Source organism: Acanthopagrus latus, chromosome 11 (assembly GCF_904848185.1).
Source record: "Acanthopagrus latus isolate v.2019 chromosome 11, fAcaLat1.1, whole genome shotgun sequence".
Classification (NCBI taxonomy): domain Eukaryota; kingdom Metazoa; phylum Chordata; class Actinopteri; order Spariformes; family Sparidae; genus Acanthopagrus; species Acanthopagrus latus.
The window spans coordinates 21,374,620-21,385,961 of NC_051049.1; the positions used below are offsets into that span (position 1 = coordinate 21,374,620).

An 11,342-nucleotide genomic window follows, 5' to 3' on the forward strand; every position below is an offset into this window, starting at 1 on the left:
TTTTTCGCCAGTGAGGACAGATTGTCAGGGAGACAATGGGTAGCAGGAAAACCCGGGCGCAGAGGACCTTTCCCCTTTTGCACACACTTCCCCAAAAGAGCCGGCTGGTCCTCACGTCATCACTGCAGATAACGGCACAGGGAGGGGAGGGGAGGGATCCAGTGCGTCTGGACTGCAGGGAGAATTTGTTATTCCCTCATCCCCGAAGAATGACAGGTCCCTATTGTTTTCATTCTTTCACTCCTCAGCTGCCATGACTCCTTTCCGTACGCCCTTGGAACAGGATATGGTGGAATTTTTTTTGTTTTTTGTTTGGTATTTTCTGCTTTTTACTCCTCACATGGTTTACTTTGTTTATCCAGCATCAGGGGAATATGGCCAGTAATGGAGTGGCTATATTTAAATGTGGCACTGGTCATTTTAGATCACGTTCAGACAGTAGTGGAAAATAACAACGCACATATACTGAAGGCTACAAATTACTTTTCCAGGTCAGTATTTTACACGTAAAACATATGATTATCTAAAAAAAAAGAAGATAAATTATTATTGGTTCAAATACCCAACAGCATGCCTGGATTTACCTGTGAGGGGAAATCAGGCAAGTGATCGGAGTATTCACGAGTCTAGAACATGAACTAACACGACTTAAACTTTTTAAGTATAAGGGTTTTGATACTCAAAGCAAGACTTAGTATCAGTATCAGATACTTTGGAGAATGATCCACTCATTCTTATCACACATTCAGTGGACATTCAGTGGACAGTGGACTTTTCACCCAAGTAGGTGACATCTTTTGGCCACCAGATTAACTTGTGAAATTAAACACATATCCAAGTACTTGAGTCTGGATTCTTAAATGACTGGGAGTAGAGAATCCAGCAGGTTAGCAAACTTCCTGTGGAAAACTTATATCAGACGCAAAATATTGTTCGAAGCAGAGTATTATCAACCAACGTTTGTTCCAACTACACGGAAAATTCTTAATTATTTGGGCGCAGCAGGAGGTTGTAACTGTGACAGAGGTCGATGAGGGAGGAGAGGGGAGGGGAGGCGAGGGCAGGGCCAGGATGGACTGGAAGTGTGCCTCCAGCACCGTTTATAAACATGGCCCCTTTGCACACCTAGAGGTCATTGTTTACATCCATCCATACGTGCCATTTCTGCCAGTACATTTCTGCATCCTGACAGTGTGGCAGAGCTGTAGAAGACAGAGAAACAAACACCTCGACCCCGTTACTGTTGTTTTGTGTCACCACTTCTACTTGCTCACCTTGAAGCCTCAGCACCTGTTCAGCAGAAAGAGGATCGCATCAGACGGTGGAAACCTCGTGGATTTTAGCAAAACAATTCCTGTTTATATCTCCTCAAAACCAGCTGCCACCATTTCACCTCCGACAGCCATGTACAGCTCCAGCTACTCCCGGGCCAAGTTTGGCCAGGAGGCAAGGGAGCCCCTGCACCACCGCAAAGGGAAGAGCTGCGGCTACTACATGAGGATCATCTTCTTCTTTTCCTCTCTGATCCAGTCTCTGATCATCGTCAGCCTGGTGCTCTTCCTCATCTATGGACAGCCGGAGAAGTCTGCAGAGGAGAAGAGGGTGGAGGTCAGTGATTTCTCCTTGTGTATTAACCTTATTTTTATTGATCAAATGTTAAGGACCACGTATTTTAAATCATAACAAGCATGCAGCTTTAAATATTTATTGGGATCTTGTGTACAAAATGGTCTTTAAAGTAACTCATATGCCAGTTCATAAATAAGATTTTAAAGGGAGCATCAATCACCACCGGCCTTTTCTGTTTCAAACACAGCATGTTAAAACTAAGAGTGTGAACATATTGCTGCCATCTTCTCATGTAACATGTTCAGATCTGTATAGTACAGTGATGCTGATGCTCAGTGATCTATCATTCTGAAGGAGCTGGAGCAGGGCTTCAACCGGCTGAGTGAGAACAACATCCAGCTGAGGAAGGAGAAAGGTGAGCTGGGAGCTCAGCTGGGAGCTCGCACAGCTGAGAAAGATGCTCTGGAGAAAGAGCTGGCGAAGCTGAAGGTCGATGCCAACAACACAGAACATGGGCTGAAGGAAAAATTAGTAAGTAGAGGATTTTGATAATAGTTTTAAAGTAAAGTTTTATTGATGAGCGTGCCATCTTTGTTTTAACGCCTTTTAATCTTTGAGAGATTCTCTTTACGACAAGAACAAATCAGGGTTTTACAATGTGATTATACAGCATGATTACTTCCTCAGGCATTGTTGTAGTTTTCCTCTCGGTCACCAGTGGTGGAGGAAGTATTAAGACCCCTTACTTAAAGGTCCAATTTGTATGAATTCCCATGTTGTTAAGTACTGGAGCTTTGGGATGGCAACTGACCCGAACTACAACCCTAAAGCATCAGTATTTTCTTTCTCGCAAATTGGACCTTTGAGTAAAAGTACTACCATGACTGTCAAAATACATCATTTCAAATTAAAGTCTTGTCTTGAAAATGCTGCACTAGTAAAAGTGTGTAGGCATAATCAGGAAAGTGTACTCACAATATTAAAAGTAATTAATGCAGAGCAATGCCCTCCTGTGACTGTAGACTATTACATATTTATCATTATCATATATCTCATATCTATAAGATGTGTCATTTTTTTGGGTAAAGTGGGTTAACCTGGATTTTAAAAATGTTTCTTAATTGATCATTCAACTAATCAATAAATCCAATTTGAATTGTCTGTTGGATACTTTGAACAATCGCAAAGCATAATATTTCATAGACTCTTCATATGTTTATATGTTAAATTTTCACTGGTAAAGTAACAAATCACTAAATAACTTTTATTTTTCACTTTAAAATGTAGTCTAGTACTGTAGAAATACTAAGTAGCATATTATGAAAATACTCAAGTACACATACTTCAAAGTACAATAGTTTAGTAAATGTACCTTCCATCAATATTGGTCACCACGATTAAAAAACAGATTCTACCAATCATTAATCAACCTGTGTATTTTTTCATTTCCAGGCTTTGTGTAAGAGAATGAGTGCAACAACGCAGAGCATGCTTATGCACCGTCCCACCACTCCGATCCAGCCCCCTGTCTTGCTCACTACCAGCAGTACGTAGTCCAAGATTTAGTTAATTGCTCTAGTGCAGTTTAAAGTTTTATTGTGTTACATTACAATTTGTGTCTTGTACTGTTTGGTCCGTTTTTTTGTCGTCCATTTTCATCGCTTAGTTTGCGTTTGTGTTATCTTTTGTATATTTGTGTTGAGTTTTGTGTATTTTGATCTCAGTACGGCATCGCAAATTAGTTTTTAGGATTTAAATGCTGTTGTGTGTGGCATCAGTTCATGCTACATATCTATTCATACAAATGAACATCAAATAAAGAAATACATGTGTGAAAATAATACAGTAACAATATATGTTAGATTATAGTCTATTTGATCTAAGATAAAACAATATGGTTGCAGGTGGAAATAATGTTAGTACAGCTTCCTAATAAGGCTAATAAAACCTCCTTATAATCCTTTATGAAGGGGTTATAAGTCTTATTTAATGGCTTTATTAATTGATAATAATTTATTTATTTACTAGTGCTTTATAAATCAGTTTCAGGACACTGATATGAACAACTTGGGTTGCATGATTCTGAAAAATCCTTCTGGCTGCTTAAACGATGGCTTAGTTGATACATTATAACTCTTTATTAACAATTTGTTTTACGAGTTTTAGAAGTGACTCATCAGAAAGTGAAACTCATGAGGGTTGATTTATGATCTCACCTTTTGTAATTTTCCGGCGAAACAAACTTTCCACAATCTCTGGCAACCCAAAAGCTCCTCTTCTTAAATCGTAATGACTGATCCGCAAAGCCTTTCTAGATGGTTTATCAAACATTAACAATGTAAAGGATGAACTATTGGAAAATGTTACCAGAATATGAAACAAGCCAAATGTTACATAAAATGTACGTTTTCCTGTCACAAACACTGTGTTTTCGCCGAACCCTCCAGGTGAGGTGAAGACTCTGCAGAGCCTCAACGCGCAGCAGAAAGCCATGATAAACCTCATCCAGGCAAACTTCACCCAGACAGTTCAGTACCTGAGCCACGAGAGAGACGTGGCCCTCAAGGACCGAGACACGCACCACCAGGATGCCATCACCCTGCGCAGGGAGAACACCATGCTGAAGGAGCAGCTCACCACCTACACCAGGTACCATTTGTTTGTCCGTCTGCTCCATTCAGCATGTAACTGAAAACATCAAGGTTACAACACATTAACGTGACGTTTTTTTGTTTTTTTTTTTGTTACCAGGAAGTGCAAAGAGGACTTTGCTCATTCTTTGGATGGGATCACAACGGTGACCAGAGATTTCCTGAACAGGATCAACAACCTGTTTCCCCACCAGCTGACCTTTCACCTCACCTGCGACAGCCAGCAGGAGCAGATGGAGAAGATACGCAACAGCTGCACGAACCTCTCCAGAGACGTGGAGAATAAGTTCCAGCTGTACTTAGACAAAGTGGGCAACAAGGTGAGTGCATCATTTAGGAGGTTTGAGTGATTCTTTGATTTGATGTAATTATGTAATTGATTTGGAACTAGAATAGACCTGTATGTAGTGGTGGAAGAAGTACTTAGATCCTCTACAAGTAGAGTCCTGCATTCAAAATCAGATTGAGGTAAAAATACAGAAGTGTCAGCAGTAAAATGCACTTAAATCGAAAGGATCACGAGATAAATAAATAAATCAGGAAGGAAAGAAGAAAAAAGTTCTGCTTCACAAATTCTTTTTCAGTTTTCAGACAATTGAACAAGATTTGCTTTAGTTTATTAAATTTTGGATACTTCAACCTCTTCAGCCTCAAAATGTTTTTTTATGATTGTCTGATCAATTTAGAGACAAAATCTCTCAGATAACTGAAATGACACAAGGTTGCCCTGACAGACTTATTTGTAAGAGATACAAATACAGTGTATTTCATAAAACTACCCTCTGTTTTTTTTTCTTTTTAAACTCTTTATTGTTTAATCTCTGAAAAATAACTCAAGCTGTCAAATAAATGTAGTGGAGTAAAAAGATAAATCTTAATTTTGTGGAGTAAAAGTATAAAGTAGCAAAAATGGGTTACTCTCCATCACCCTCCTTTAAACTCGCTGCAAAGCTGATGGAATATTCCAACGAACAAGTCGGACGGGAAACCAGTTTGTCGAGGGAGGAAGTCTATCCGCTGCATGATTCATGATGAATCTGGCTAAAGAGACAGACGTCCTCTGAGGCCAAGTCAGGGTCACAGCAGAGGTGAAGTGTCTGGCTCTGCTGACACAGCAGCACAGTACATCCTCAGCAGAGATCTGCTTTTACTCTTGAAAACATTATTTCTCTGAGATACAACACGCACGGAGGGGTCAAAAAACAACATCTGGTCTGAAATGAATCAAATTGATTTTGCCACTGTCTTTGCAACTTCTTCTTTATCAGAAATAAGGTGATTCTTTCCACATTGTTCACCTTCTTTAATACACTTTGTCATTCAGATCAAATTCTAAAACACTTACATTTTGTATGTTTATCTTAAAACAGACCAATGCCACATATCACAGCATTTAGCCTCAGCTGGTATGCATCTTCAGAGACAACTTGTGACCGAGATGTCAGACTATAACTTAAATCTGAATTCTTTTGCATCCTTGCTCACAATTTTCTGAAATTCTAGGTGTAAATCTGTGTAAAGCAATTAAATATTTTACTTCAGAAACCATTTCAGTACTTTTTTCATTAACCTTCAAATGAAACTAATTAACAACTGAAGGGGTCTGAGCTCTGGACAACAAGCACTCTAACAGTTTTCTTAATGTTGAATGTTTGAATGAGATGTCATACCTGACCTTTTTCTTTATGTGGCTACATTCCTCCGATTCAGCTCCATATTTGGACATTAACGTATGGGTTGTGTCCCTCGGGGAGACATTCAGTATAGATTTAAATCCTGCGTCACCATGAACAGTATGTAGCCATTGTGACGTGGAGGAAAATGTACATTACCCAGCACTCACATTGATAGACAGAAATAGACACAACGTAAACCAAAAAACACAACACAATCACGCAAAAGGCACCATCTGGAAACACAATTGGCGTGATACATTCTTCAACCATGGTGCAATGTCTCTGAATGTCTCTCTCATCACAAATATTTTAAACTAGTATTATATCTAAATGAAAAACATGGCATCAGATAAGAGAGAAATGATTTCCCTCTTGCAGGTGGCCGAGATCCAAGCCACGTCCAGTCGTCTGGAGGTGCAAAACGTGCATTTGAACACTGATCTGCAGCTGTGTCAACGCACTCGCAGTGAGATGGCTGCCGAGGCCGCAAAGCAGCTCGAGCTCAAGCAGAAGACCCATGATGATCAGGTGGGCTGTTTGTGTCTGTGCATCGATGTCAGTGTGTGGGTGGGAAATGGGAACCGAGGGAGAGATCCAGGAAACAAGCCGACCTCCCCCGTCGTAAAACTATCACTACCATTGTAAAATGTGCTGTTTATGATACTGTTTTGACAAAACAGCGTGTAATAAGAATGTTTTGTTTTGTTTTTTTTGTTTTTTACACATATTTTTTCATTTTAAAAATAACACATGAATTTTTTGTCCAGGTGGAGAAATTACTGATTGAGCAGAACCGGCTGAGAGAACAGAAGAAGCTGCAGGAGGAGAGTTTAGCTCTGAGAGAGAGAGAGATTCAGATCCTCCAGCGAACACTCCCACAGCCCAACCTTAAGGTAAGAGAAACACAGACCAACAGCCACTTGCTCTGCACAGACTCATGAAAGGAAATTATGGAAGACAGTTCCCACAACTGGTTTCAAACCCTCAATGACCCGGTACAGATTTTTGAATTTCTGTGCTCGTGTTAAGCATCAGTTTGGGCTGCTCCAGGTTTTTCCCCGTCAAACGGGAAGCTGAAAATTCTACTTGTTTAACCTCTAGGTCACTGCAGTTTCTCCAAATGTATTGTATTTGGCTTTCTGAGTGCGTCCACCAGAGTACTATCCACACCCATACTGTTAAATATGATTGACTCCACTGTTTATACGGACAGCAGTACTGAAGTAAGGTGGTGTGTGTGGACTCAGCAGAAGAGAGGGCAGCAGGAAGGATGGACAGGCGAGATAACAAAGAAAAAACATTTTTAAGGAGTCATAAGTTCACAAAACGTCCCATTTCAAACTCCACAGTAATCACTGTACAGTGTCCATGCACACGTGTTATCTGTTTGTAATGTTATATCATGCTAAAATAATGATGTGTTTTTCCAGCCTGGTGTTCCTAAAGTTGCTGGCGTACAGGCCCCACAGCAGGGGGGGCAGACTGCCCCTCGGTGGCCCCCTGTTGGAGCACCTGTCATCGGCAAAACTCCAACGGTAAAAAGAATTCAAACTTTAATGATATCAGTGTCATATTTTGTGTAGCTCTGTGAGGCACAGCAGTACTTTGTGCTAAATATTGAAGTGGCTCCATGTGACAATTTGTACCAATCTACATGTATTATATTTATTGGCCATATGTGAGCGGGCTGTAACGTGAGGTGAAAAACGAGGCCTTGAGACAATTTGTTTAACGCTGCTGGATTGTGGATTTCTCTGTTAAGGACTCGGGTCAGATATATCCGCGACAGGTCCAAAGGATGTGACTTTTTGCACATGCTCAAGTGCCTCGTCTCAGCGCCTCACAGAGAGCAGCAGTAGCCAACATCACCTTAGAAATGGAGCCGGCTAAAATAAACTAGCGACCGGATTCTAGCAAGACACAGAAGTTCCACAGAGCCAATACAATGCTAACATGGCTTAAAATAGCACAAAACTGACAAACGCTGCTCTCAGTCTCTTTGTCTCTTCCTCACATATCTTATTTTGTAAATTGTATCAACATTAATTCCAGTATTCAGGTATTAAGACAATGATCTCATTGCTGTCTTTGATATTTTATTCTTTTATTTTTGTGTTTGTCCTCCAGGTGAGATGAAATGAACGAGCGGAGCAATGACTGTAGGCACCACCGTTAAAGACGTTTCTGCAAGGACGTGTACATAATCCTGACACCACATCAATCAACACAACCTGTAAATAATCCGAGTCCATGTTAATAACATATTAACTGTTGTTGGTCTGTGCATGCTTTGTTTAGTTTTACTTGTAACAGAAGTTTCATCTGTTTTACTTTGAGTTAACATTTACTGTGAAAAGCCTGCGTTTGATCCACCCAGGTAAATGTACAAATTTCAGTGACACTGGTGTAAATATTTCTGTTGTGTGTCACTCGCTGTGGTTTTTTTTTTTTTTTTGTCATTAGCTTGTCTTTACTGTGAAATTAAAATTGAGTTAACCAAGAACTGACTTGCTCTTTAACTGCATTGTCCTCTTTAGTGTCTGGCATAAAAAAAAAATACAACAAAGAGTCAATCGGGACTTTGGGCAGCAGCTGCTCGTCCACTAGAACACAGAATAGTCTTAAAATAGCAACATTTATGTTTCCTCGTGATTCACACGTCTGAATTTCTGCAGCAGCCCGGATGTCAATACATTTAACAACCGAGTCATAAACACATCATCACGTCTGCAGTCATTACACAGTGCATGTCAGAAATATAAAGGAAGACATTCTGCACGAATTGGACGCAAGGTTGAAGCTTTTATGGTATAAGTTCAGACTGTAAATCTATTACTGGCTTTTTTATGGTGCAAGTACAGTATAGTAGATACTCTGCTATTCACTATTTCCTCTTCCTTTCATAAGCACAAGGCGATGAGCACATAGAGCGCTGGAAACACAGCACTCTGCTTTTTCGGGTAACTTTTTTATGATTATCTTGAATCGAGTTTGGCACAGAGGAAGAAACTGAAATAAAACAGAAAAACTTGATGTACCACTTCATATTTAGGAGGTTGTATAACTTGTCACGCTCCAAATGTCAGTTCATAGTCTGATATGCTTTTAGAGAGCCACATTAACACAACTTATATGAAAACTCTATACTTAAGATAAGGAAGACAGTATGTAGGAAGATAATATGAAAAAAATGTAAGTCATGTGATAATATTACATTTACAAAGTGTCTGAAGCTATAAGAATAAGAATATATCTGTCATCTTCTGATCAAATCTCTGACTTTTCTTTTGTTTTTATTATTATTAAAATTAGTCATAATTTCTTCATTCCTGCTTTATAGAACATTTGTATAGATATAAATTTCTTCCTGATAATTTTTACCCGCAAGTAGAACACTACGGACCAAAGACCTTTCTTACATCACCACCGCCAAGGAGCTTATGTTTTCACCTGTGTCCGCCTGTTTGTTGGTTGGTTTGTCTGCAGAATTACCCAAAAAAATACTGGTCGGATTTCCACGAAATGTAAGCTGAGGATGAGTCTCAACCCAAAATAGACCCCATTTACTTTTGGTGTGGATCCGTATAAAAGGAAAAATCCAGGATTTTTTTTTCTCACATTCTTTCAGGAAGCCCTGGGAAAAAAAGGGAAGTTGTCGCGAAACCCACCCCTCTTCGGAGCCCTGTTGTCTCGCCATATCTTAACATGGAAGCTTTAAATGACTCACCAGAGTTGGGACCGTGCTGGCCTAAATTCTAAATTTTTATAGCTTGAATGGTTTACGAGCAATTGCAGTTTACGCTTTGTGACATTTTCGGTCTTTCAGATTTTATTATGGGCGTGTATTGCAGAGAGAAGCAGGAAAACATTTAAAGACTTTTTCTCTGAATTTGGATCAGATTATGGTACCACAATTTTCGCTCCACGCACACATTGTATATCAGCTTTATAGGACATTTTGTGCTGGTTGCAGGCAAAACATTACGGAAGCAAACAGACTGACACTTGTGACTGAAGGGGCTTTCAAATGAGCGTGCCACCAACTCCGCTATAAGGTCCAATGTTAAGTTGAGCAAAAACCTCTGAAGGAAAGTGGACCAGACCCGGTGCCATGAGGGGTCTTAAATTGAAAAAAACACAATAAAATTTTTAAAAATTCAGTTAAAAGAGGTATGTCTGTCCAGTTGAGGAAGACATTTTGGCACTGACTCTGAGTCAATGGGTCACATGACCCAGAGGCTATGAAAAAAAAGACATCTTTCCATGAAAAATATTAAGCTATTGAATCATTATCGAGCTGCAGTCTGTCCAGTGGTGAAAGCACCATCAACCGATAGCTCAGTACAGTGCCCAGTTTTCATCATCATCAATGCACTCGGCACCTTCTCCTGTTGCTCAGGATTTAAATGTTTGCCCATAAGAGCTCTGATGTTTTCAACAGAAGTTTCGGAGATATTTTTCTGTAAAATTAAGTGAGCTCACACACATAATCACTGACAGTCAGACACACAGACACACACACACACACACACACACACACACATGCACAACTTCTCGAGAAATGTTCACACTCAGATTCTACTCTTTCTTATTTCTTATTTTTCTTATCTAATTTCTCTGTAACAAAAACTTGATTGCTCTGGATCTTGTGTATCGATACGTTAAAAATGGGGCTAATAATACTGGAAAACAAAATATAACTTTTTGAATTTTTTGAAGAACAGAACGTTTTCAGGAAACTTGCTGCTATCAGTTTGCAACAGCTGAATTTGGCGAGCTTGCACCGGATGTGGAAAAATCATAGTCACTCAGACATAACAAAGATTCCTTCCACATTGCATAATACAACCAATGAAGATGGATTCCCAGGCTCACTGGTCTGATGGATGTGAGTGTTACAGGTGAGTAAGTCTGCCTTCTGTCCTCAGGAAATCCTTTGTTTAACATCAAGTGTTTTCGATCCCATGTATAGACCTGAGCACACCCACACACCCCCTGACTACACGTCAAATGGGTACAGGGTGGAAGTGAGTGTACTAGACCTGGCTACGGCAACCATCTGAGCACAGCCATTCATCAAAAGCACAGGAAACTGACAGACGGAGAAAAGTACCGCTCATTAGTCAGATGTGAACCAAATCATGACACAAAATGGCCTTAGAAATTGCAATTTCGGTCCGCCTGTTCACCGCTTTGGTGCGGACTGAAATATCTCAACAGCTATTATATTGATGTCCATATAATTCTGTGAGGACATTCATGTTCTCCAGAGGATGAAACCTACAGTCCATATTTTCCTCTCCTCTCTCTTGCTACCATGAGTTTGACATTTGGGATTTTTTAGGGTTTTGACCACTACTGTAGTGCCACACATTTTGGTACATATATTCATGGTGCCCAGAGGATGAATTCAAATGCTTTGGTGACTTCCTGATTTATGTCTTTA

At 39.9% G+C, this 11,342-nt stretch overlaps 1 protein-coding gene across 1 annotated transcript; it reads left to right on the forward strand.

Moving 5' to 3' along the window:
* The first annotated feature begins 1,115 nt into the window (after positions 1-1,115).
* plvapb (plasmalemma vesicle associated protein b) lies at positions 1,116-8,399 on the forward strand. Its single transcript, XM_037116042.1, has 9 exons — positions 1,116-1,608; positions 1,924-2,100; positions 3,022-3,115; positions 4,017-4,218; positions 4,321-4,540; positions 6,275-6,424; positions 6,664-6,789; positions 7,327-7,431; positions 8,024-8,399. The coding sequence occupies exons 1-9, from the start codon at positions 1,405-1,407 to the stop codon at positions 8,030-8,032; spliced, it is 1,287 nt and encodes a 428-aa protein (XP_036971937.1). The 5' UTR covers positions 1,116-1,404; the 3' UTR covers positions 8,033-8,399.
* Positions 8,400-11,342: the final 2,943 nt, after the last annotated feature.

Excerpts from the sequence above, each read along its gene's own strand:
- plvapb (XM_037116042.1), top strand. The coding sequence starts at position 1,405 with ATGTACAGCTCCAGCTACTCCCGGGCCAAGTTTGGCCAGGAGGCAAGG. Across the intron at positions 4,219-4,320 it reads CAGCTCACCACCTACACCAG|GAAGTGCAAAGAGGACTTTG; the intron begins GTACCATTTGTT and ends TTTTGTTACCAG. Across the intron at positions 6,425-6,663 it reads AGAAGACCCATGATGATCAG|GTGGAGAAATTACTGATTGA; the intron begins GTGGGCTGTTTG and ends TTTTTTGTCCAG.